This window comes from Balearica regulorum, chromosome 24 (assembly GCF_011004875.1).
Source record: "Balearica regulorum gibbericeps isolate bBalReg1 chromosome 24, bBalReg1.pri, whole genome shotgun sequence".
Taxonomy (NCBI): domain Eukaryota; kingdom Metazoa; phylum Chordata; class Aves; order Gruiformes; family Gruidae; genus Balearica; species Balearica regulorum.
This window is the reverse complement of record NC_046207.1, coordinates 5533154-5558693: the sequence shown is the minus strand read 5'-3', so window position 1 is coordinate 5558693 and position 25540 is coordinate 5533154. Positions and strand designations below refer to the sequence as shown.

The 25540-nt window shown below is 68.5% G+C and overlaps 1 protein-coding gene across 8 annotated transcripts in view; it reads left to right on the top strand.

The window, feature by feature from the left end:
• The window catches only part of ARHGAP23 (Rho GTPase activating protein 23), a 36144-nt gene extending 10982 nt beyond the window's left edge, over nucleotides 1-25162 (top strand). For 3 of the 8 annotated variants that reach the window (XM_075775123.1, XM_075775121.1, XM_075775119.1), the window contains exons 2-24: nucleotides 7860-8039; nucleotides 11059-11083; nucleotides 12035-12127; nucleotides 12532-12610; nucleotides 12900-12954; nucleotides 13968-15426; nucleotides 16139-16294; nucleotides 16428-16539; nucleotides 16632-16689; nucleotides 16847-16984; nucleotides 17084-17383; nucleotides 18582-18643; nucleotides 18962-19089; nucleotides 19253-19371; nucleotides 19453-19608; nucleotides 20054-20132; nucleotides 20524-20597; nucleotides 20718-20807; nucleotides 21008-21133; nucleotides 21284-21325; nucleotides 21453-21546; nucleotides 23086-23117; nucleotides 23231-25162. In XM_075775123.1, the coding sequence (XP_075631238.1) occupies nucleotides 7860-8039; nucleotides 11059-11083; nucleotides 12035-12127; nucleotides 12532-12610; nucleotides 12900-12954; nucleotides 13968-15426; nucleotides 16139-16294; nucleotides 16428-16539; nucleotides 16632-16689; nucleotides 16847-16984; nucleotides 17084-17383; nucleotides 18582-18643; nucleotides 18962-19089; nucleotides 19253-19371; nucleotides 19453-19608; nucleotides 20054-20132; nucleotides 20524-20597; nucleotides 20718-20807; nucleotides 21008-21133; nucleotides 21284-21325; nucleotides 21453-21546; nucleotides 23086-23117; nucleotides 23231-24259 (4686 nt within the window). In that variant the 3' untranslated portion in view covers nucleotides 24260-25162. Of the gene's footprint in view, nucleotides 1-4623; nucleotides 5163-7856; nucleotides 8040-11058; nucleotides 11084-12034; nucleotides 12128-12531; nucleotides 12611-12899; nucleotides 12955-13967; nucleotides 15427-16138; nucleotides 16295-16427; nucleotides 16540-16631; nucleotides 16690-16846; nucleotides 16985-17083; nucleotides 17384-18581; nucleotides 18644-18961; nucleotides 19090-19252; nucleotides 19372-19452; nucleotides 19609-20053; nucleotides 20133-20523; nucleotides 20598-20717; nucleotides 20808-21007; nucleotides 21134-21283; nucleotides 21326-21452; nucleotides 21547-23085; nucleotides 23118-23230 lie in introns of those variants that run through there. The other 5 variants (XM_075775122.1, XM_075775120.1, XM_075775118.1 and 2 more) reach the window with 3 other exon arrangements.
• Nucleotides 25163-25540: the final 378 nt, after the last annotated feature.

The window sequence follows — 25540 nt, the reverse complement described above, 5'->3', positions numbered from 1 at the left end:
CAGACCGTGGCACTGGACATTCGGGAGGGCCGAGCAAGAGCCACATCCTGCCCTGGTGTCGTGACGCGGGGCCGCGAGCGGAGGTGGCACATGAGCCGGCAGCGTGGGCAGGCTCCACGCGTACACGCTCGCATCGTTGCGGTGGCGTCAACCTGCGTCGCGGCTGCGAGTGGGGACGATCCGGCCCCAGGAACTCGACCAGGGATGCCGGCAGCGCGGGGGTCCAGCAGAGCCACGCGGCCAGAGAGTCACGGTGGGCACTGGGGCTGGCGGGAGAGGTTCGGAAAGGGGACGAGGCTCTCTGGCTGCATTCCCAAATTTCTCTCAATGTGGCACCAGGGACCCCGTGGCCGGGCGAGCCGGAGCCGTGTGGAGCTGCCGCTTTGAGGAGCCCTGCGGAGCCGGGGCTGGCGTCCTCGGTGCGGAGGGAGCTCGGTTTGGTCACGGTGCACCGGGAGGGGATGGAGCCAAGCAGGGACGTGGCACGGGCTGGCGACGAGGCTGCGAAGGAGACGCTGTCAAGATAAAAGTTTGCATTGGGAAGGAACAAGGCGATTTCCTTCCCTGCGTTAACACCCAAACTGGAGCGGGAGGAATGTCAGAGAGCCAGTTTGCGGCTCCTCTGGCCTTCTTGCTGGGCCGCTTCTCTTTGGCACTTGGCTGGGTGTCACCTGGGCAGTGTCACCCCCCCGCCCGGCTGCTTCGGGTGATGGGGACGTGGGTGGGGGTCCCTGGCCGGGCAGGTGGCTCCGGTGCGGGGTGGGATTTGGCTGCGGGTCAAGCCGTGGCAGTGATGGGTGCTGCCAGCCCAGCTTCTCCCGCAGGACCCCTGTCCTGTGCCATCCCTGCAACCCCACCCCCTTGCTCAGGCTGTGGGTCCCAGCGGCTGTCTCCGGTTCCCCCATGAGGTCCGTGGGGTTTGCCTGGGTGCAGCGGTGCTGTGAGCGGCTCGGTGGGTGCTTGGGTGCTGCTGACAGCCGGGCGGTGGGAAGAGAGGAGACCGTTGGGCATCTTAGTGGATGCTCAGAGCAAACCCTCCTGTCCTGACAGCCAAAAGCAGGATTCCCACCCTGCCTACGGATGGTGCATCCATCCCGGTAAGTCCCTGCTGGGGCCGGGATGTGGCATGGGGGCTGCCGGCAGCCCGGGGAGTTACTGGGAGCTGCCTGGGAGGTTTCTCTCCATCACCGAGGTGTTGCTGCCTCCTGTTCCCAGTGCTGGTGCTCCTACGTGGGATGTGTATCCGCTCCCCAGTGGCTCCCAGCCCACCTCCCTCCCGCTCCGTGGGGGATGCAGCCGTGCCAGCCTGGGTTAGGGGCATCCCAGGGGAGGGGGGGGGCACATGCCGGCTGTGTGCCGGTAAGCAAGCACGCCCCCAAATCCCCACTGAGCTGCAAAGCTCCTCAGCCCTGGTTTGGGTTAAAGAGAATTAAAATGCTTTCTCCTGCGGGGCGATAATCCCGGAGGCTGGGGCACGGCCAGGCGGGCTGCTCCTGGCGTGGTCACCTGGGTGCTGCCCCCCGTTCTCCTGCCATCGTGTCCCCTGGGCCAGGTCCCGCTGCCGGAGCATCCCCGCTCTGCCCGGGGTGCGCGGGTGGGTGCAGGCAGCCCCTGCCCGCAGGGAGTGTCGGTCTCGGCTCCCTTCAGGGGTGCTGCCTCCCCAAATGCTGCCTGAGCTGACCTGGACCGAGGGGCACGGGTGGGATCCTCGTCACCCCGGTGGGATCCCCGTCACCCCTTCCCTGCTGGGACCCGCCGCAGGTGGGAGCAGGCAGCGGCTTTGCCATATAAGGGCTGGAAATCGGTTATTGTCTCAACATGGCTTTCTCCTCTCCGAAAATCCTATTAAAACCTCATTTTTCTGACCCTAATCTCAGCTCGCTGTTCAGGAGGGATTAGTTTTGTGGCCCCCCCAGCCCTGCACGCTGCCGGCTCCGTGCAGGACAAACCTCCTTCCCGCACAGAAAGCGGTGCCGGAGGAGGGAGGTTGGGGCCGAGCCCAGCACGCCGTGGTGGCGGCAGGACCGGCAGCTGCCTGTCCCTCTGTCCTCTGTTCCTGCCCGAAGCATGACGTGATCCTCGCTGCATGCCAGGGGTTGCGATGGCCCCGCTGGCAGGGACCCACGGCCGCAGCTGGTGGGGTCAGGACATGGCGGCCGGGGGGGGGTGTGGGGGGGTGTGTGACACCCCCCCCCCCCCCAAGCTGGGACCACTGGGTCCATCCTGGGGGTGTCACCAGGGTCTGGGCAGGGTGGGAGAGCGCCGGGAGCAGCAGCCATGGGGCAGGTGGGGGGCATCGGTGGAAACTGCAGACAGCCCCCTGGTAAAGGCAGCGGGGTGCTCCCTGCCGCAGGGGAGGGCAGAGGCAGGCAGGGAGCGGGCAGCGCTGCCTTTGCACAGCTCCTCCGTGCCTCAGTTTCCCAGCAGGTTTGGCTGGGGGTGCAGGCAGGAGGGCGATGCCGGTAGATGGCCCTGCAGCCCGCCGGCAGCGTGGGTGCGTGCACGCGTGGGCGCACATCCCCACGCCTGCGCGCCTGCCCCGGCGTGCCGGCAGCGGTGCATGCCGGGAGCGCGCTGCCTTCCCCCTTGCTCCTGTTTGGCCGCGTATTTAGGACACTCCTGTGCAAAACACAAGTATTTTGGAAGGCGTCCAGGCGCGCTCGCATTCCTCGGGGTGGAATCTGCCCCCGCGAACGCCGCCTGACCTTTCCCACTTTGGGCTGCGGGAACAATCCTGGGGCCCGTCCTCCCCTCGATCTCCCCCCTCGGGGGGCCGGAGACCCCTTCCCCAGCCGGCCCCTGCACCCCCGGGCTGCTGGGGCAGCTCCTGCCTGCTGGGACACGCCGGCAGCTCTGCAGGCTGCCTGTCCCCAGGCGCGGGTGCGGGGACACCCCCCGGCAGACGCAGCGGGTGATGTCAGGGTGGCCCAGGGAGGAAGGCGATGACGGGGGGTTTGGGTCCCACATTTCCCCGTCCCAATTTCTCCCTGGGCTGTCAGTGCGGAGGCACTGGGACGGTGTCGTGGGGTGTGCTCGGGGTGTGCAGCCGTGTCCCTGGGGACACAGCTGCCGCCAAGTCACTCGAGCCAGCCGCCCGGCAGCGCTCGGGGTGGGCGCTGGGGCTGTTAACGGGGCAGAGCCGCGGCACCTTGGCCAAGGTGGACACTGGGGCCGTGCTGGATGCCGAAGCACTGCCAGCACGCAGGGGTCCGTGGGGCATGGCATCCCAGGGACCGTCCCTTCACTGTGTCCGGTGCCAGCCCGGCTGATGGCTGCGGGAAGCGGGTGCATGGCATCGTACCGGCAGGCTGGTCCTGCTGGTGGGGTGCAGGGGGGCAGAGGAGAGGAGGGGGCTGCGGTGAGTGGGGCAGCCGGCCCCGAGGCTGCGGGCTGCAATCCCAGCAATGCCCGGCATTTCCCCGGCGCGGCCGCACGTGCCTCTCCTCGGCCTCCGGCACGGCAGGAATGCGGTGCGGGACCCCCTCGTGCAGGGATGGGGACAGGCAGCGTGGGGGAGGCAGGGCAGGGGGACGCTGCCCACCCACAGCCCCTGCCTGGGTCCGGTCTCTGCAGGCACCGGGCTTACCAAGGTGCTGCCGTTTTCCTTATTCCTCCCATGTTTTGGCCGCCGTGGTGGAGGGTGGCTCAGGGGGCACGAAGGGGGTGCGGGGTGGGCTGGGGAAGGGTGATTTGTCCCCCTGGAGCAGCGGGAGCCCCTGGGTACCAGTGACGAGGGCAGTTTGCCGTCCCCGCCTGTGGCCTCGACGCTGGGGAGCTGGGATTAAACCACGGGGGGGCTGGTGGCTCTGTACCCGGGGGACAACAGGGACCTGCCGTGCCTGCAGCCCAGGGCATCCCCCAAAATGGGAGATGGGGCTCGGGGGGGGGGGTGCTCTTGGTTTGGCTTCTGGTGGGAAGTGTCCTTGAAGCCACCGCCCTTTGCCACAGGCACTGAGCAGGGGGGTCGGGGGGCTGTGTCGGTCCCCGGGGGGCTGTGCTAGCAGAGCCTGGGGCTGGCTATGTGTCCCCACTGCATGGGCTCTGCTGGGCAAGGGGGACAGAGAGGGGACCACGGGGGTCTCAGAGCCCCCACTGGCTCCCCCCTTGCAGAGCCCCACAGTGGCTCGTCTCCTGGCTGAGCAGGGGTGACACTTGCTGCACCCCCAGGCTGTCCCCCTCCCTGTCCCCGGCATCGCCTGATGCCCTGCAGAGAGCAAGCGGAGGAAGGAAGGAAGGAAGGGGCTGGGAGGAGGGAAAGGAGGAAGCGGGGAGGGTGGGATACTGCCCGGGGTGATGGAGAAAGAAGGGGGCGGATTAAAAAAAAAAAAAAAGAAAGGAAAAAAAAAGGGAAAGTCCAGGCAAAGTGACACTGCAGGCGGTGGGGGCTGGCTCGACGCAGGGGACGGTGGGCTGGGCACGCTGATCCCTGCCAGCAGCTGGAGCCCCAGCCTGCCAGCCCAGCCGGGGCGTGTGGCCGCCCGCCCTCCGTCCATCCCACCCTCCATCCATCCATCCATCCATCCATCCCACCCTCCATCCTGGGTGGACGCGGTGCCTGGGTGGGGGCCAGCTGCCGCCCGTCGCGCCGCGGCTGTGTTGCTCGCAGGGGGGGGTGTGAGCGAGCGAGTGTGCGAGCGTGTGTGTGCAGCATCACCGGGCTGGGAGCACCGCACGTCGCCCGAGCCATGCGAGACGTTGCAGCCGGCCCCGCGCCGCCCCCGGCAGCCGCCCCCCACCGCCGTGCTGCCCACCCCGACGGCTGCAGCCAGTGACGGAGGCGGTGAGCCCATGGCTGTGCCGGCAGCCAGCTGAGAGCCCGCGCCGCCGCGCCTCGCCTGCCGAAGCCGGGCCTGGACCGCGGCCGCATGGTGGAGGAGAGCGCGGGCAGAGGGGAGCGGGGGTCCCGGTGGGTGCTGCGGGGTCCCCCCCGGCCCCCACCAGCCCCCAGCCCCGTGGCGGTGGTGAGCAAGGGGCTGTGGAGCGTGGAACGAGCCGGCAAGGGCTGGCGCTTGGAGCGTGCCGTCGGGGTGGACTGCAGCTCGCCTGAGCCCCGCTGCATCTGGCTGAGCAGCCTGCGCCGGCACGCTGCCGCTCTGGACCACCGCTGGCCCCCAGCCCCCCGGCACGGCCACGCACCCCCCTGCACCGACAAGCGCCGCCGGGTGAGAACCGCGTGCCGGAGATGCCGGGTGTCGCTCCTCGTTTGGAGGGTGGGATGTTGTGTGGGGGATGGCAGGGGACGGGGGGCTTCCCCCGGTGCAGGGAGGGGGGGGGCTGGTGGGGCTGGGTGGGGGGGTGGTCTGCGGCAGTGCTGGGGCTGTCACAGCTCCCGGGCAGCGGTGCGTCCCCTTCGTCCCCTGCCCTGCTCGCCGTGCCCGGGAGGGGGACGGATCCTGCCCCCCCCCAGGAGGGCTCTGCGGGATGCAGGGAAAACACTCCTTCGTTCTGCAGGAGTGGGACAGTGGCGGGGGCGGCGGAGGGGCGAGGTGGCACGGTGACATGGGGTACAGGGACCCGGTGACACTTGTGCTGGGGGGCAAGGGACCATCCTCGCTGCCTGCAGCCCCTGTGGGACGGGAGTTTGGGGGAGCCGGACGCAGGTGGTGGGAGCACAGCAGAAACCGCCAGGTTGGGGGTAAAATAAAGCCAAAAAGCCGGGAGGGAACTGACCCCCTGCGGGGAGGGGGGACGGGGAGCTGAGGACAAATGGCTGAGGTGACAAATCAGGTGTCAACCCCACTGCTGGGGGAGCCGAAGCATCTGTGGGGCCGTGAGCCTGCGTGGGGGATGGCCAAGCCCAAAGCTGGGCGCTTTGCAGCTCAAAAAACCTCCAAGCCAGGGTGGGTGAAGAGGGAAACTGAGGCACGGTGGTCCAGGATGGTTTGCTCTGCCCACCCCCTTGCAGGGCGCTTTGCAGGGTCTCTGCAGCCGGTGACTTCCCCCCATCAGGCTTTTGCTCGGCTGAAAGGCCGAATTCAGGCTCACGGGACCAGGTCCGGGGGACCAGCGGTGCTGTAATGGGTACACCACAGCTGGGGACGCGGCCACGGCTCCGGCACACCCGTGACAGGGACACGTCCCCATCCCTGCGGGTCGGTGCTGCCATGGGTGTCTCCACCGATCCGACCCTCTCCGAGGCTTGTCTGTGCCGGTTAAAATCAGCAGGGCACATTCAGCTGTCAGCTTAAAAATAATCCGGCGAGCCGGCGGCCGACACAATGGAGGGCGCAGATGGGGACAGGCGCCGGGCTGGGATGTTCGTGTCCCCGGGGTGAAGAGATGGGGATCCCCATGGGAGTGTGGGGTGCCCGTTGCCATCTGGTTTTGGGTCACTTGGGGCACGTGAGGTGCTGGGAGGGCTTGGGGGCTCATGGGGAGCTTTGCCCCCCGCATGGTGCTGGTGACGGGGTTTTCTGGCTCTCCTGTGCCGGCGTTTGGAGCACCGCAGCTCTCTTTATGTTTTGGGGTATCTGTGGTGTCCGCAAGCACCCCGAAGCCCTTGTACCCCCCCCTCCCACCCCGGCTTTGCTCCAGTGGTGACGGAGTGTCCGTGGGTGCTGTGCCAGAGCCGGAGCTGTGCCCTCAGCCTGGGGACCCTGTTCCCGGGGGGACGGGACCCCCAGCCCCACCTGCAGCCAGGCCCCGTGCGGGACGTGCCGGCACAGGGAGCGCAGCGCGGCCCCGCTGAGCTGCCGTCACGTTTCCCCGCCGGCAGCGAAAAGGCCCACTCAGCACAGGCACAGACAAAGGCTTTTTGTGCCTCGTCCCTTTGTGTGTCCCTCTCCCTCCCCACTCCCCGTCCATCGCTTCAACCGAAACGGCGCCTGAATTTTAACACCCTCGCCCCGGGATGGGCTGGCTCCGGCTGCTGCAGTGGGGAAGCAGACGGCACCCGGGCAGGACCCCGGTGGATCCCCCCACAAACCCGGCTGCCGCTGCCCTGCCTGGCCCTACCCGCTCCCCGATTACAAATTTCTCTGTTTTTAGCAGAGCTCGGTGCTGCCGGGGCATTGGGCAGGGCCCTCTGCTCCCTTCGGCTGCGGGGCTGCTCCCACCTCAGCAGAGCTGGTGGATGCAGCAGATGTGCAGCCAGATGTGCAACCAGATGTGCAGCCACGGAGAGCAGCAACATCCCTCAGCCGGGGCTGTGCTAAACCCTCCCAAACCCCACCAAGGTGTCAGGACTCCTGCTGCCCCTCCGAGCTCCCTATCGCCAGGATAGACGCCTGCGGCTGCTCTGGCTCTGCCGCAGCCCCGTTCCCCCTCCTGACACCGGCACCGGGGGGCTGCGGCCTGGACCCGTGTCCCTCTTGGCCCGATCTGCTGCTCCAGGCAGCGTCCCCTTGCCAGAGCCCAACATGGTGCCGGGTCCCTGCCCCGTCTCGGGAAGCATCACTCATCCAGCCGCCTCCCGGGCAGCTCTTTCCGGCTTGCCCGAGGTTATTACCGCAGCGTCATCGGAAGGGGACCTTTTGTCCCTGACCCCCCCCACCCACCCCATCTCTCCTCCTGCTGCGCTGGCTCCTGGGTCCCATCCAGACCCCCAGGCACAGCTCATTTCCACCCCCCACCCCCCCCCCCCCCGCCCTTTTGGTTTTTTAATCCTTTTCCATGTACTTTCCCCAAAAAAGGTCCCATGCGAGGAGTCTTGGGGGATGCTGGCGGGGTGGTCTGTGGGGGCTGGAATTTCTGCCGCGAGGCCGGGAGTAGGGAGGGGGTTCCTAGGAATGGAGCAGCTTTTTGGGTAAATCTCAGCTCCCCAGTGCGGAGCTTTGGGGGGGGGCAGATGGGGGGGGCTGACTGCCTGTACCACCCCCCCACCCCCCAGAAAGTGACATCTTCCTCCTCGTCCCCAGCAGCCGACGGTGGGCCGGAGAGATGGGGCGTCCCCGAATGCCAATGCACCCCTGGAGGGGTCCTTCCCCTGGGTGGGCCCGAAGACGGTGGTGCTGCGGAAGAGCTCGCAGGGGGGATTCGGCTTCACCCTCCGGCACTTCATCGTCTACCCCCCGGAGTCGGCGGTGCACTCCACCGCCAAGGTAGGGCTGGGACCTGGGGGGGGGCTGGTTTGGGCTTGGGGGGGGGAAGGGGCTGTGCGGACCCCCAGGGCTGCCGAGCGGGGTCCGAGGTGCCGTGGTTGGGTGCAGGGTGCTTGTGTACGGGCTGGGGGCTGGGCAGGGGTGTCTGGGGAACCATGGAGTGAACCATCCGTTGCCTGCTTTGTTGGGGTGCCTGGGCACGTCCCCACCCATGGGTGGCCCCGGGATGGAGGAGCCCACGGAGCTGCTGGGAGACGTGCTCTGAGCCTCCGGAGCTGTCCCAGAGCCTTTCGGTGCGGGACACAGCTGTCTGCAGGAATGGAGAGAATCCTTCGGCTCCGAACGATGGCTCTGGCGTTCCTGGGAATGGCAGGAAAAGGCACTTCAGAGCCCCCGAGGCTTGGCACGACAGGACATCGCTCGAGCCGAAGTGAACCGCACACGGCCGCTGTGAAGCTGAGCCTGGGAGCGGGCGATTCCAAGGATGCTGTTCAAGCCCTTCATTGCAACCCTCCTCCTCCTCCTCTGACCAGCATCATCAGCTCGTCCCCTCGAAGCGCTGGGAGGTCCTCGCCCAGGGAGGGGCACATGCCCGGCCCCACCAGTACACCTCCAGTGCAGCAGCTTTACGGCTCCCAGTTGGGCTGTCAGCAGGAGGCTTCGGGCTGGATCTGCCCCAGGACCCAGCAACCGTGATCGTGTCTTGGCTCAGCTGCAGCCTGGACCCTTCCCCCCGCGCTGCTTTTTGCGGGGGGGAACCAACCCCCCAGGTTGGCCATCGCTTCCTGCACCCTCAGCCGTCGAGAAGCCCCGATCTGGGCAGCACTTTCTCCCCTCAGGGATGGAGGGACCCTGCGAAACCACCCAGCGGCTTCCAGCATGTCCTCTGCGCCCGAAGGCGATGAGCCAGCTCTCCTGCCGTGCCAGCTCCAAGCCCCCGGGGTTTGAAATCCCCCTCTCGCCCTGTTTTCTGCAGCGGCAGCTTCATGCAGATGAAGGGAGAAGCGTCTGGGAGCTGCACGGTCTGTCACAGCCCTTTCCCTGCTCCGGGGTGGGCAGATTTGGGTGCTCCCATCACCCCCAGAGCTTTTTAGCTGCCCACAGTCCCACGGCTCTGGCTGCCCCACGGCTCTGGCTGCCCCACGGCTCCGGCTGCCCCACGGCCCGGCGCTCGCTGCCTCCTCCCCACGGGCAAGGAACTGCAGTGGGAAGTGAGTCACAGGGTGGGGAGAAGCAACTCGCTGGAGTCCCCGCTCAGCATCCTCCGTCACAGCGCTTTTCCCAGGCTCCTTATTCTGCTTCCCCAAATCCTTCCTGCCTGCACTTTCCTGCCTGCACCAGGAACACGGACCTGACCCGTCTCCACAGCGTGACTCTGCAAAGGAGCTTTCGTCATGGGGATGATCCGAACCTGCTCCGAACCGACCTGCTCGCTTCCACCTCTCCATCCTCCTCCTAAGGCAGCTTCCAAAAGCGAGGGACTGATCCTGCCCCGTGGCACTGGGGACCAGGGCTGAGCCCCGCCAGGGCGGGAGCACACGGTGCCGCGTGGGAAGGAGCCAGATCAGCGCCGGAAGGCGGAGATGTTCTTGGAAAGGGGCTGGGAATAGCTCCCGGCACCTGTCTGAGCCGAAGCCGGCGTTCCTGGGCCGGTGGGGCAGGGTGCGGTGCGGCTGGCTCAGCACCCGTGGGTGCCGGCGGGCAGCCAGGTCCGGGGGCTGAGTTTCGGTGGGGTTGACTCAGCAGGGAGGGTGACGGCAGAGCTGCCTTCACCGCACCGTGCTTTGGCATCGCTGCGCCCAGCCTTGGCCCCAGCCCTGGGAGCGGGGCTGCCGGGCTGCCCTCGGGGCTGGGAAGGGCTCCGGGGTGCTGCAGGGTGAGGAGGGGCAGGGAGACGGGCGAGTCCGTGCCTCCAGGGGCCCTCGGTGGCCCCACGCTCCTGCCGTGGCACCGCGGCAGTCGTTCGGTGCGTGGGCAATGGTGCCGGATGTGTGCCGAGGCCGCGGGACCGGGCTATTCCTTCCCACGGTGCAATGGAGGCCATGGAGAGATGCCTCCAGCCCCCTCCTCCTCCTCACTGGGAATGTCCCTCCGTCACGCTGGGATGGAGACCGGTCCCTTCCCAGCACCCTGGAGGGACCTGCCCACCCTGGGGACGTCGGGGCTGTGTCCCCACTGCCCTGCACCGGCTGGGGGCTGGGGAGGGAGCTGTGGCTGCTGAAACCTCTTGGCTGGAGCCAAGCTCCTGCCTCCCCGGGAGACGACAGGCACTTGTGGAGTGAGAAATCCCCTTCCGGGTGCCTGGGTCCCTCCACGGGACCCACACGTGGGGCTGAGCACCCCAGGGTGCCGGGGGATCGGCAGTGTGGGTGCCAGCACCCCATGCCCTGCCGCAGCCTCCCAGGGCTGTCCCCTGCCCGTGGCAGCCCCGGCAGCCCGTCCCGTGCAGGAGGCTGCGGAGATGACCCACCCCCGGGAGACACGCTCCCCCCGCCGAATAATTGCAGGGCTAAATATAGCCCCGCTGGCGGCCGGTGCCCCTCTGAGGACGTCTCCGCAAAGCCTTCCCGGGGGTCCCTGCACAGGGACCCGCTGCCCGGGTGCTGCGGTGGCATGGGTGCCAGTGGGCACCTCCGTCCCTCCCCCAGGACCCCACTGCGGGGGCTCGGGCTCTCCCCGGCCAGGCTCGGTGGCCCGGGAGAAGGGTGAGATGTCCCCACGGGGCTGGCTGGGCCCCTTCGTGCTCCCCGGCCCCAAAACCGGCCCCTTCCCCGGCAGCTGGGTACGGGGGGCTGCGGCGGGTCCCGCTCCCTGCCCGCCGGTGGGGCTGTGCGGGCGGCCCGGCCGGATCCGGTGTCAGGAGGTAATTTTAGCCGTGGGTGGCACAGGGCAGAGGGACGCGCAGGTCCTGCGAGGGGCTTCATGGGGCTGGCACCCCTCCGGTCCGCTTCCGGTCCCCCTGCCACCGCGGCTGCCCTGGCCCGGCCACCAAGTAAGTGTTTTTCTCTTCTCTCGACAGGAGGAGGAGAACGGGAACCGAGCAGGTGAGCACCGGCGCTGTGCCGCCACGGGGACCCCGGGGACCCCCCGCTCAGGGGGACGTCGCGACCCGGATCGGTGGGCGCCGGGGTGCGGGGGGCAGGCGGCTGTCACAGTCACAGTGGGTGTTGTGGCTGGGGGACACAGCCAGCCGTCTCCGCTGGCTGGCACCGCGGCCCGAAATACCGGCTGGCGGTGAAGCGGTGCGGTGCTTCAGTGGCAGCTCGGTGGCACTCGGTGCGGCAGACGGGCTCAGTGTCCCCAAAGCCCTTGGGAGGTTCGCCGGACCTCGTGCCCAGAGGGGTCTGTCTCAAAGCCGGAGGGGCTGCGGTGTGGCCAGCACCGGTCCCCCAGCGGGTTGCTCGGCCGAGTACGGGGTGTTTGGGGACAGGGACATGGCCCCGCTCTCCTCCCCGAGGCTGACGGTGACGTGAGCGAATGTGAAGGTGTCAGAACGGATCGGCACACCGGCAGCGTGACGAGGCGCCGGGGCTGCGGTCCCCGGGGGCCGGGATGGATGCGGGCGACAGCAGCCAGACCTGGCACCCAGCGCCAGTCGGGGCTGGGGGGACACTGGCCTCGCTGCAGGAGGTCCCCGGGGGATTCAGCATCCCTTGTCGTCACCATCCCCCTGCCATCCTTCCACCACCCCCCCTGCCCGCCCGCCCTCTGGTTTCTTGCAGCACCCAACGGCTTTTGCTCTTGCAAAGGACCGTGGCTGCGGCCACGCCGGGGAACAGCCGCGGCGGGGGGAGATGGGTGTCGGGCCGGGGGGGAGCTGCCCCGAGAGGGGGGTTTGCCCAGGGCAGGACCTTTGGTCCGCAGGTCCTGGCAGGGCTGGCACGCGTGGGCTGGGGGAGGCGAGGAGGGTACCGCGAGGGGCCAAGTGTGCTTCTTGCCGTGGGACGGGCCCGGCCGTGCCGGCGGCTCCCTGACGCTGTGTCCCTGGGCAGCAGGTCCCCCCCGGAGCCGTCTGGAGCCCATGGACACCATCTTCGTGAAGAACGTGCGGGAGGATGGGCCGGCGCACCAGGCTGGGCTGCGCACCGGTGAGCGGGGGCATGCGGGGCAGACGGGCTGGCAGGGTTCGGAGCCGGAGATGGCTCCAGGCTGCTCGCAGGATGTGTGCGACGCCCTGCCTCCTCTACTGCAGGCTTTATTACTTGTTTTGCTCTTTTTCTTTCATTCTCTCTTTTTTCCCCCCCCTTCTCTCTGCTCCCTGGTGCTGCGGGGGCTCTGCTCTCTCGTCCCTGGCCTGGGGTGCTCGGAGCAGCATTGGGTTAGGCTGGTTTTGGGGTCCCCACGGCTCCCCTCGCTGCACGGGACCTGGCTCTGCCCCTGGCAGAAGCCGTGGCCGTGTTCAGACCTTGCTGTGAGTGACCGTGGGGACAGCCAAGTGCCACCACCACCCCACTGACCTGTGCTGACACTGTCTTCTTCTCCTGCTCTGCAGGGGACCGGCTGGTCAAGGTGAACGGGGAGAGCATCATCGGGAAAACCTACTCGCAGGTCATCGCCCTGATCCAGAACAGGTCGGTACCCTTCCCTGGGGGGGGACGGGCAGAGCTGGAGAGGTGACGGGAAGGGGACACATCGCAGCAGGCACCGTGGGGCTGGCAGGAGCCGTGAGTCACTCGGGCGCCCGCAGGCAGCGATGCTGCAGGGGACCAGGGACAGGCAGCGGCGTGCTGTGACCATCACGTGGGGATGGGGACATTCGTCCTCTCGTGGGGGATTCGGATGAGCATGAGATTGGCCTCCCTGGGGGCAGGCGGGGACCCATCCTGGCCACCCTGACCCCTCCGTGCCCTGTCCCTGCAGTGACGATGTGCTGGAGCTCTCCATCATGCCCAAGGACGAGGACATCCTCCAGCTGGTGAGTTTGCCGGGCGGGTGCCAGGGACCGGGCTCAGGTTCTCCGGCGTGGCTTTCCCAGGCTGTGCCAGCGTTCCCGCCCCACCAAACCTGAGGGGCTGCTCTGTCGCTGCCCACACTCCTCCTGCACCTTGGGTGGGGGTGGCCAAGTGCCCCTATCTCGCTGGGGACACTTGGGGACACTTGGGGACAGGGCCCCACCAGCATCCCTGGAGCAGCAATGGGTGCAGAAACAGAGGTGCCAGGGGGCCCAGGGCAGGAAGGATGAGGGACGTGGCCCCTGGGGGTTTTTTTGGGGGGGGAATCCTCAGGCATAGCTGGAAGGCAAGTTCCTCTGGGTCTTGGGGTCTGGCTTATCCTCGGAGCACCCCAAGTGTCCCTGCTGTCGGTGAGCTGGGGTCCGGGGGCAGTGGTGGCCCCGGAAGGGTGGCCCAAGCCAACGGGCGTGTGTGGGGCTTTGCCTGGTGCTCCTCCGGTGCCGGCCGCCTCGCGGGGCTCTCCCGGCAGTACCGCTGGCACCAACCCCAGGGGTGGCTCTTAGGTGACACCGCAGCTTGGCCCCAGCCCGGGGGACCCGCTCCCATTGGGCTCGGGGGGGGGGGGGTGTCTTACAGCCCTGGCAAGGGGGGGGGAACTCACATCTGTGCCTGCCCCGGGGCTCCGAGGATCCCCCGGGTGTGAAGTTGGAGGTGCCTGTGAAAAGTGAGAAGGGAGAGCCGGGCCCCGCCAGCCGTGCCGGGGTATTTTGGGAAGGAGGGAAGGGGAAGGGAGGGCGGCCGGGCGGCGGCGGGGGGAGCGGAAGGGCTGGTGGTGGTGGCAGCCCCGCTCAGCGCCAGAGGGGCCCCGTGGCAAAGAGGGGCCGGGGGGGCTGCAGCCAGCCCTGCCCAGCTCGCCCCGACAGGGAGGTTTGCTTGCAGGTTGGGGAGGAGCAGAGAGCATCCCCGAGGCACCCTGCCCGTGGTGGGAGCGGGGTGTTGCAGACCCCACCCTGACCCCCCCCCCGTCCCCCCGCAGGCGTATTCGCAGGATGCCTACCTGAAGGGCAACGAGCCGTACTCTGGTGGGGCGCAGAGCATCCCCGAGCCCCCCCCCATCTGCTACCCGCGGAAGACGTACCCCTTCCAGGCACGGGGTGCCGAGCCCCCCCCGGGCCAGCCGCCGGATGCCCGTGCCCACCACCCCGCTGCCGCGGGCCCCTCGTCCCCACTTGGCACGGCCACGCTCGCCAGCACCTGGAGAGAGGCGGGTGGCAGCCCCGCACACCGCCCCGACGAGCTGCAGCCTGGGGGTCCCCCCCCACGCCCCACCGCACCCCACGGACACCCCAGCTCCTTCTCCCGCACCGGCTGCCCCAGCAACGTCGCATCCTCTCTGCCTGACCGCTACGGGATGCCCCCCACCACCTCCTCCTGCTACGGGGTCCCCAAGCACGTCATGGAGCACCAGACTCACTGCGGCTTCAAGGAGGGCATCGGGGGGCTGGCGGGGGCCGGGCGGCCCCCCCGGGAGGCAGCGGGCAGCCAGCGTGTCCCCGGCCGGCAGGAGTGCCAGCAGGCTCTGTCCCGCTGGTTTTGCAGCCAGGAGCCACGGCGGAGTGCCTCGGAGGAGCGGCGGCACGCCATGCCGCCCCGCTACCGCAGCGTGTCCCAGGACCGGTTGGGGGGGTCGGCGGCAAACGCCCGGGGCTGGCCACACAGCGCCTCGCACGACACCCTGCTGCAGCCCTCCCGCGAGGGCTGGGCGCCCCGTGCCCGCTCCGACCACTACCTGGGCAGGTACGGGCGCTCCATGGAGGCCCTGGAGCCCGGCGCCCTGCTCTCCCCTCGCCTCGACCGCTCCGCGTGGCCGCCCCAGAGGGTCTGCCGGGCCACCGTCACCACTGCCGCACAGCCCATCCCGCACAGCTCCTTCACGCCTTCCTCCTCCTCCTCCTCCTCACGGGAGCCGGCGCCTGTGCAGAAGCACCCGTCGCAGCCCAACCTGCAGAGTGTGGATGATTCGGGCTACATCGGCTACCGGAGCTACAGCCCATCCTTCCAGCGCCGCACCGGGCTGCTGCACGCCCTCTCCTTCCGCGACCCGGCTTTCGGCGGCCTGCCCACCTTCAGCATCTCGCAGCGGCCGGCCGCCCCGCTCCCGGAGAGGGTGATCCCCGCCGTCCCGCCACCCACCGGCCCCCCGCCGATGCCTACCGCACCCAGGGAGCAGCGGCCGGAGAGCAGCCGGGTGCCCGAGCAGCCGGAGGAGCGGAGGGAAGAGGTGGTTTTGCGGCAGAAGCCGCCCACGGGCCGCAAGATGCCACCCCCCCTGCGGCAGATGAACTTTGTCTTCCCCGAGGGGGTGAAGGAGACGGACATTTGTGACCCCCCGCCGGCTGGCAGCAAAGGGGAGAGGCCGGCGGCCGAGCGGCAAGGCCGGCGTGTGGCTCCCTTGGCAGCCCCCGAGGACTCGCTGGCGTCCATCCCCTTCATCGGTGGGTTGGGGCGGCGCGGCGGAGCCGGGGGGTGGCTGCCTCCAGGAGGGGGGGTTAGCAAGTCCCGTGCTGGGGAGGGCACGTTTTGCTGGGACAGGGCACGGTTTCAGAGCACCCATCCGTGGCTGGTGTGGGGACGGGAAGGGGCGGTGCCAGCAGCACCCACAGCGCCCAGCACCCCTCTGGGCACGCCGTCCCCGAGCAGGGCGGCAGGCACCGGCTGTGGGGTGCCAGGGTTTGGGCTCGAGCAGCCTCACCCCTTCCTCTGTTGTCCTGCACCTCCTGCCAGCCCCTGGTACCTCTCACCTGCATGTTCCTGCTGGTCCCAAAGTGGGGACAGGGACACATCCGGGATGACCCGCTCCCCACCCCACTCGGGACCTCCCTGCCCAGCCACCTCTGCCCGGGGGGACCCAAATGGGTCTGGGGGAGCCGCCGGCTCTGCCCCTTCCCGCACTGCAGAGGGACCCCGGGGCTGGACGGGGAGGGAGGGAGGGGATGGGGGGGGTTGGGGGTCCGTGGGTTGCTCTGTGCAAGGTTCTGGGTGCGCCGGTGGCTCCTGGTTTTGCGGGGGGTGGGAGTGTGTCCCCCAGCCCAGCCCAGACCCCTGCAAACCCACGACCTACCAGAAGCGCCGGGTGGTCCCAGCACAGACTTGCCCACCCCAGTCCTGCCCTGACCCCTCCTGCAATGCTGCCCACCCCTCTCGCAGACGAACCCACCAGCCCCAGCATTGACCTGAAGGCCAAGCACATCCCCGCCTCCTCGGTGGTCTCCAGCGCCATGAACTCCGCACCCGCCGTCGCCACCAGCCCCTCCTCGCCCACCTTCGCCTTTGCGCTGAGCCGGCACTACTCCCAGGACTGCAGTAAGTGCTGCGGGGGCTCTGACCGGGGTCCGGGGTGGGGGGTAGGATGGGGAGGAGCAGCCCCCAGCCCCGGAGCTCTGCCCCGCACCCACTGGGCTGAGCAGCGTGTGCTTTGCCCTTCTCCCCCGCGCAGGCAGCATCAAGGCTGGCCGCCGCTCGTCCTACCTCCTGGCCATCACCACCGAGCGCTCGAAGTCCTGTGACGATGGTCTGAACGCATTTCGGGACGAGGGGAAGATCCTAAGGTAGGGCTGGATCCCCCCTCCCAATCCCACCACCGCACGGCTCCGGTCCCCTCCCCACCGTCCCGCTCACGGGGGCTGCTCTCACCCCCCAGGAGGATGCCCAGCCGGGTGCCCAGCCTCCGCATGCTGAGGAGCTTCTTCACCGATGGGGTGAGTGTCGGGTGGTGGCGAGGGCTGGGGGGTCCTGGGGATGCCCCCCGCCCGGGTACCCCTACAGGAGGGTAGCCCGGGGTCGCTCTGCCTGGCTGGCGGAGCAGGAGGTGCCAATGGCATCACCCCAACGGTGCCCGCCGGTCCCCCCCCGCAGTCTCTGGACAGCCTTGGCACGTCCGAAGACGCCCGCTCCAAAAGACACTCAACCTCCGACCTCTCGGACGTCCCGTTCAGCGCCGTGAGGAAGGAGGGCTGGCTCCACTGCAAGCAGATCCTCACCAAAAAGGGGAAGGTAGGCGGGTGCCTCCCCGAGCCCGGCCGGCGATGCGGGGGGGGACGCACCCCGCCGTGAGCATCCCTGAGGTCCGTGCCCCATCCCTTCTCCCCGCAGAAGGTCGGTGGAGGCATCCGGCAGTGGAAGCGCGTCTTCGCCGTGCTGCGCACCCACTCGCTGTACCTGTGCAAGGACAGGCGGGAGGCGGTGACCTGCGCCCCGGCCCCAGGTGAGGAGGAGCCGCCGATCAGCATCCGAGCGTGCCTGGTGGACATCTCCTACAGCGAGACCAAGAGGAAGCACGTCTTCCGGCTGACGACCGCTGACTTCTGTGAATATCTCTTTCAGGCAGAGGATCGGGAAGACATGCTGGCCTGGATCAAAGTCATCAGGGAGAACAGCAAGGCTGAGGGCGAGGTGAGAGCCACATGGGGCTCCCGGCTGCCTCTGGCTCTCCCGGCACTAACCGCCTCGGCTCTCTCCGGCTCTTTGCCTTGTGCTGCTTCCCCAGGCCACGGCCAGCCCCTGCGCGGCCGGCTGGCGTGGGGCTCGCCCGGCCCGTGCCGTGCTCCCAGGGGTGCACGGGGGCTCGCGGGTGCCGCGGCGTCCAAGAAGACCTCAGCCAGGGCAGGGTGCGCCGGGGCACTTGGCAGAAGCGGCGTGGCTTTCCGCGTGCCGCAGCGGCGCTTCCAGGCAGGGTCGGCGCCGGATCTGCCGGCGGCATTTGGTCGTGCGGTGGGAGAGGAGCGTGCATGGCTCTGCCGTGGTGTGTTGTGTCTCCTTTGGTGGAGAGAGATCTGGCAGGGAGCTGCCTGCCGGCGCTGGGCATGGTGCCCACGTCGTGCTGCCGGCTGCCGGGGCTGGCGCCGGGGTCGGGGCTGTGAGCCCGTTCCGGCAGCCGTGGTCTGTGCAAAGGGTCACTCGGGTCTGAGATGGGGAGAGCTGCTCCCCGGGGCCGCGGGCTCCAGTGGAAGATCCGCAGGGCTGGATGTGCCAGCGCTGGGCTGGCTGCGTGCCGTCTCCCCGTGGTGCCGGGATGGCCTCGTTTGGTTGCAGCGTTCGTGCCGGGGTCATGGCAGGCTCCGGCCCTTGAGGGTGCGTTGAGCTCGGAGCGGTCTCTGGTTCTCTGCGGCACAGCCCCGCTCCGGAGGGCGCAGGGTGCTTGGCGGTGCTGGCAGTGCCGGCATAGAGAAGGTCCTGCCGGATCGGAGCACGCAGAGCCATCTGGGTACCTGCCGGGGCTGTGGTGCCGCCGGGCGGGCGGCATCCCGCAGGGATGGGTGCGCGTCTTTGGATGCTGCGCGGTGCAGCGGGTGCGCCTGGCGCGGGCAGACGGAGGTGTGCGTGCTGCCGAGGGACGCGCCTGTCCCCGAGCCTCTGCGGCCGGCTCGGAGTCCGCGTGCCGCCCCGCGCCGTGGCAAGGAGTGCCGCAGACCGCAGCGGGGCAGCGAGCGCTGGCGGGCACCGGCCGTTTCGGGTCAGCGGGGACCCGGTCCTGCCGTCGCCTGGTCCTGCCTGGCCCTGTGCGGCACCCGGCAGAGCGTGGACTTGCCTGGGGCCTCCGTCGGCCGTGCTGCTCAAGCTCTCCCTTCCCCTCTTCTCTCTGCCTCTCCAGGACCCCGGTTTTGCCAGCCAAGCGCTTATCAACAAGAAGTTAAACGACTACCGGAAAGTGAGGTACGGACCCGGGAGCGGTGGGCACCGAGACCCCCGAGCGCTTTATTCACCTCAATTTTAAAGCGGTGGAGCAAAACCAGTGCCCCCCTTGATGGGACAGCACCAGAGGTGCTGGCTGCACCCATCTTCTCTCGGGGTGCCAACGGGGTCCGGTTCAGCCGAACTGGCACCGAGCGAAGGGTTAAAGCGGTTCAGTGCTCCCAGGGGTGCCCGTTACCCGGTGTGGGGTGCAGCCGGGTAGGATGCCGGGCAGCCCGGGAGAGATGCCAGCGTTTGCCAGGAGTGTGCCCCGCCTGAGCCCCCCCGCTCTCCCCGCAGCCCCGCAGGTGCCAAACCCGATTCCTCACCCAAGGGCTCTCGTGGGCTGGGGATCCGAGCCGAGTTCCTGAAGCAGACGGGAACCAGCACGCCCCGGTCCCCCAGGCAGGATGCGGCCGTCACAAAAGGTAGGTCCCACCCCCGCGGCGTGGGGCATCGTGGTACAGCAAACCTGGGGGCTTTGCAAGGACCCCGAGCCTCCCATCATGCTCATCCCCGTGGGGCAGCAGGGATGCTCTTCCCATTTGTCCTGACTCCTCAGCAAACAGTTCTGCGGGTTTTTCTCCCCAGATGAGAGCGGCTCCCAAAAAGCCCCGTGGGGCATCAACATCATGAAGAAGAACAAGAAATCTGTCCCCCGGGCCTTTGGCGTGAGGCTGGAGGACTGCCAGCCTGCCCCGGACAACAAGGTACGGCCGTGCCAGCGGTGCCAGCCCCTGGGGAGCCCGCAGAGCCCTGGCACCTCCATCACCCCCTCCTTGTCCCTGCAGAACGTCCCCCTGATCGTCGAAGCTTGCTGCAAGGTGGTGGAAGACCGAGGGCTGGAGTACATGGGCATCTACCGCGTGCCCGGGAACAACGCGGTGGTGTCCAGCCTGCAGGAACAGCTCAACAAGGGAGCCACCGAGATCAACCTGCAGGACGAGGTGAGGGCAGGGCGGGCTGCGCGTCCCTGTCCCCATCCCTGTCCCCATCCTTATCACCATCCCCGTCCCCATGCCTCTGGGATGCTCTTGGCACTGTTGTCCTGGTCCGTGGCTGTGTCACCATCCCCGTCTCCATCCCCATCCCCGTCTCCATCGCCGTGACCGTCCCTGGAGTGGCAGGGCCGCCTGGCGGTTGGTGGCAGCAGTGTAGGTGGCAGCTTGGGGACACGTTTGTCCCCTCGCATCTCATCACGGCACTGCAGTAGCACAGGGCTTTCCTTGCCAGATGCAGGGTAGGGACAGCCGTCCTGCCTTCCTCACAGCCATGGTGGTCCTGGCTGGTGTCCCCCTCGGCGTCGGTGGCCTGGGACTCCCCCCAGCTTGGGGACTGTCTCCCGCTGGTGCCTCGGTTTGCCCAGCACGGTCCCTCTTCTCTCCCCCGCAGCGGTGGCAGGATCTGAACGTCATTAGCAGTTTGTTGAAATCCTTCTTTCGAAAGCTGCCGGAGCCCCTCTTCACTGACGGTGAGTCGCTGCGCCCTGGCCGTGCGCCTCCCCCGGGGCCATCGGGACCCCCAAAGCGGCCGCAGTGTCGATTGGCCGTGTGTCGATGGCTGATACTGGGCTGACCGGCAGCCCCAGAGCCCGTCCCACCCGTCCCTGTGTTGGGGACAGGTCCCCAGGCCCTGTGAGAGCCAGCGCTCACCCAAGGTGGGGGGCTCTGCAGACCCCCTCCTCACTGAGTCCCCTGGGCCAGCCCTTGTCCCTCCCTCTCTGTGCCCCGTCCCAGTGGGACCTGAGCAGCACCCCCAGCCCCCTCCCCAGCATCTCTAGCCGGCGCATCCGGGGGTCCCTGGCCCTGGGGTGTTCCCTTTCCCCTCCACCCAGCTGTGACCCCCCCACCTCTCGCTTTCAGATAAGTACAACGACTTCATCGAGGCCAACCGGATAGAGGACGCCAGCGAGAGGATGAGGACGCTGCGGAAGCTGGTAGGGAGATGGGGCAGGGGCTGGGGCGAGCGGGCACAGCCTGGAGCCCCCCTGAGGGGCTGGTGCGGGCGGGAAGGGCAGGGGTGGTGAGCCCAGAGGTGACCCCGTGCCTCCCCGCAGATCCGGGACCTGCCGGGTCACTACTACGAGACACTCAAGTTCCTGGTGGGTCACCTGAAGACCATCGCTGACCACTCGGAGAAGAACAAGGTACCGCCCACCCACCCTGGGCACCCGGGCACCATCCCAGGGCCAGGCAGGCTCTCCCGGACCCCTGTCCCACCTCGAGCCCCCCCCAGCTCAGGCTGAGCCACAGCTTGTGGCAGGGTGGGAAGGGAGACGGTGCCTGATGGAGCGGCAAACACCGAGGGGCGGCCGTGGGCATGCACTAACCCCAGCTTCGGTTACAGATGGAGCCCCGAAACCTGGCCCTGGTGTTCGGCCCCACACTGGTGCGGACGTCCGAGGACAACATGACCGACATGGTGACGCACATGCCCGACCGCTACAAAATTGTGGAGACCCTCATCCAGCACGTAAGTGGCGTCGGTGGGCGGGCGGGCATTGGCGTGGCTGGAGGAGGGGGCTGATCCGCACCCCAGGCATGGGGGACAAGGGTCGCCGGCTGCACCGAGCTCCCACCGCTCCTCGCCGGTCTGTAACGCCTCTCCCCTCTCCCCCTGCAGTCAGACTGGTTCTTCAGCGACAAGGAGGACAAGGGTGAGAAGGTGAGTCCTGCCCCCCGCCCCCCCCGCCCCGGGGGTCTCGCTGTGGGGCAGGAGGGGTGCAGAGCCCCGGTTGGGAACCAGGGTGCTGTCGGCAGCCACCCGACCGCCGTACCCCCTCCTCTTGCAGACCCCCGTGGATGAGAAGGAGGCTCAGTCCGTGCCCAACATCGAGTACCTGCTCCCCAACATCGGCAGGACCGCGGCGCCCGGCGATGCCGCAGGTGAGGAGCAGTGCCCGCGGCACCGGCCCCTCCAGTCCTGGCACCGAGGCACCCCGGGGCGCCTCTCCAGCTGCTCCCTCCCCCCACGCTCACACCGCCACGGACAGCCAGTCCGGCTCGCCGTGGCCATGGCAAAAAACCCGTGCGTGCCGGAGCGGGACGTCCCGGCACCCTCCTCACCGGCAAGCGGGGACATCTCCCCTGGGGGTGCTGGCAGAGCCCCCTCCCCACCCTCTCCTGTCACCCTTCTCTCCGGTGGCTGCTCCTCGTCCCTCTGCAAACCCGGCCGGCCACGGCGCCCTGGCAGCCTGCGGGACCCCTGCCCGTGGCCGCTCCCCCACGCCAGCCCACGCTGCCAACACAGAGACCGGGAGACTTTGATGTCCGACTGATTTCTTACATTCTTTCCTTGAACTTCTCTGTGCTGTCCTCTTCCTCCTCCTCCTCCTCTTCCTCCTCCAGCGGACCTCCTCGAGAGCTAGAGCGGGTACAGTGTTGATCCTGGGTGCATTGCTCACGCACTAACTCCTCTGCGTGACCACGAGAGAGTGGGAGTGGGGGGGGCAGCGGGAGGGGAGGGGGCCCTATCCTGCCCACCCACTGTCCCCAGGGTCCTCAGCATCACAGGGGGTGGCCGAGCCCCTGGGGAGCCCCAAATCCTTTAACGCTGCTTCTCCCCCCATTGTTGGCCGGTGCCTGCAGTGGCGCGGGGGCTGCGGTTGGCATCCCCTGGCAGGGATGGTGCTGGGTGTCCCGGGACCGGCACACTCAAATGCCGGGGTATGGGGGTCCCGATGCCCCGGGGAGGGTCAGCACCCCCTTTCTGCCTCCCCCTCTCTCGTCGTCAGCAGCTGCTAACCCCATCCCGGGGCGTGCGGGGTGGGAGAGGGTGTCTGTCGTCTTGTCCTCGTCCTTCACACCACGGCAGTGGAGCCAGGGCTGCCTGTCACCCCTGTGTCCCCGCCTGTCCCCTGTCCCCCCGGGGAGCCAGGACAGCCCCATGGCCTGGCACAGCCCCTCCGGCACAGCCCGTCCCAGACCCCGCTCCGAGGCTGGACGTGGTATCGAGCGGGTTCCCCGTGCCCTGTCCCGGTGACGTGGCGGTGGCAGCACCGTGCCCCGTCCCGGTCTCCTCTGTGCCCCGTGGCCGTGGGAGGGTTGGGGTCCTGGTGCTGGGGTCCCGGCTGTGTGTCCCGGCTGTGTGTGCCTGTGTGTGTCGTCCCCCCTCCCCCCTTATCCCCACTCCTCACCTTGGGGCTCTGCAGTGGGTGAGCAGTGCCGGGGACCCCCGTGCACCACTGGAGCCCCCCCCCCGAACCTCCCGGCATCTTCTGCACCTCCCGACACACAAAACCGCTTGGCGCTGGCATCCCTGCCAGAGGCCAGCCGGTCCGGTGGCCCTGGCATGTCCCCATCCCAGTTTGGGGGGGGGGGGTGAATGGAGCAGCATCCCCCAGCTCTACCCACCGCACCCCCTCCCCAGGACGTGCCCGCTCCCCCGGCACCTGCCTAACCCCCCCTCTCTGCTCTGCTTTACAGGCTCGACCCGCAGCGGCTCCGCCAAACCGAAGGTAAGAGGGTCCCGGGCTGGGGGCTGGCAGGGAGGGAGGCGATGGCTGGGGCACAGAGCCCGTCCCTGACCCTGGCACCGCCATCCCTAACCCCGGCGTCGCCGCTTTCCCAGGGCACATGGCCGTCGCGGAAGGCGCCGCCGCACCGGGAGCTCCTCGCCATCCCCTTCGTCTCGGCCGCTGCCCGCAAGAGGAAGAAGAAGAGAGAGGCCGAGGGCGTCGGGAGCAGCACTGACGATGACATGGAGCGCAGGGACACCCCGGGCCGGGAGCGGGAGGTCGAGGGGACCGCGGCCACCCTGCCAGCACCCGGCAAAGCCCCCTGCAGCACCGGTGCCGAGGCAGCGGCCCCCAGCCCGGCTGGGATGGAGCAGGAGAGCTCCCTGGAGCCTGGGGGTGCCGGGTCCGATCCGGCACCGGACGCCCACTCCATCGTGTCAGGCTACTCCACCCTGTCCACCATGGACCGCAGCCTGTGCTCCGAGGTGCAGTCGGTGGCCGGGAGCCGCGGGGAGGAAGCGGATGACGAGCGCAGCGAGCTCAGCCACATGGAGACGGACACGGAGAGCCGGGAGGGCGCCCGGCCCCGGCCAGGACAGGCAGACGGGGGGACTGGGGACGAGGACAAGGAGCCCCCCGGCCGCCCCTCCTTCAACTCCCACCGCCTGATCCAGTGCGACACGCTGGCCCGCAGGAAGCTGGGGCGGCCCCGGCCGGTCGGCGAGACCCCGGCGCCCACCGCGGAGGACCAAGGCTGGATCCCCCCAGGACGGCCCTCGCTGCGGGAGCAGCTCCGGCAGCGCCTGCGAGCCTCGGCTGACGACATGGGGGTCCGCCTGCGCCGAGCCCACTCCCCTGAGACACGCCGCAAGAAGAGCAGCTGGCGTCGGCACACCGTGGTGGTGCCCGGCGGCATCAAGGACCTCAACTTCAACGAGTGGAAGGAGCCGCGGGGGATGGAGGTGGCCCCGGGACCCTGCCACGACAAGGACTCGGGGCTCAGCAGCCTGGAGTCCACCAAAGCCCGGCCCCCGGCCCCCACCCCGGCACAGCCCGGCACTGCCAGCGAGGTGCCGGGCACCAAGAGCCCCCCGGGCAGCCCCGGCCCCCCGGCCCCCCTGCGCTTCCCCCAGTGTCTCTGACCTCCCGAGATGCCCCCGCCGTGGCTCCCCCCGCCCCCCCAGCCAGTGTTTAATTTAAGGACTCGCCTTCGTTCGTGTATTTAATTGTGCTCTGGACAAGCTGCTGTTATTTAATGAGTCTCCGTGGTCCCCGCGCCACGTGTGGGACGAAGCCACCTTGTCCCTCTCGCCTTGGGGACCGGCAGGGTCCCATGGTGGTCCCGTGCCGCAGCCTGGTGCCCCGGCCCCCGGGCAGTGCCGGGCGGGTTGGAGGGGGCTCATGGGGACTGTGTCGTGGTGGCCCTGCTGTCCCCGGCCGCAGCGGTGTGAAGTGCGGGCGCTTCCCTGGGTGCTGCGGCCGCCCGCGCCGGACACTTTCCCCATGCCGGGGACCCTGGGGACCCCTGACCGGGACCCTTTGCCGGGGTGCGGCTGAGCCGGGGTGGCCCTTGGCGTGACGGACGGGGTCCCCACGGGCTGGGTGTTTGCGTGGGAGCGGGGGGGGCTGGCACAGAGGGGCACCCTGCTTGGGGGGGGGGGAACGACACGCTGCACCCCCACGAGCCGCAGCCACGATCCGGCAGCAGCTTGGGACCCCCAGCGTGCGGCACGGCACGGCACGGCACGGCACAGCCCCCCTGCCCAGCCCCGCGCCCCTTCCTACAGCCCCCCAGGCCAGAAGCACTTTAGGAAGGGGGTGCAGTGCGGCCGCCCCGGGGTGGGGGGACGTGGCTGGCGGGGGGCGCAGGGACCCCCAGCCTCGCCATGCGGGCACACACGTGCCACGGGCTCGGGCGGCCGCTGCCAGGGCCATGGAGGGGGGGGGGGGTGTCAAGTCACGTCACTGTTTCTCCGTGTCGTTCTCATACGTTATGCAAATATTTGCTGTAAAGTTGTTTTTTTCTTTTGTTTTTTTTTTTTTTTCTTTTTTTGTAAATATTGTCTCTGACTGTGTAACATATTACAAAGGATTTATAAGGATTTTTTAAGAAGTTTTGCTCAGCTGACAGGCCACCCCTGACCAGGGGACGTGCTGGACCAGTGTTGACTTTTTAAACCCTCCTGCATGTTCCCCCCCCCTCCCCGCCCGGCGTGTTGTACGAGTCGGCTGCTGAGCCGCTATATGCAAAACTCCAAAAAAAAAAACCCAACAACAAAAAAAAAAAAAACCCCAACCAAACCCCAACCAAACCCACCCCGCTTCGGACGCTGCCCCCCAGTCCCAGTCTATATATTGGAAATAAACTGGTTATTCGAGGAGGTGGTTTCTTGCTGTTATTGCTTCCCCTGCTTGGGGGGGGG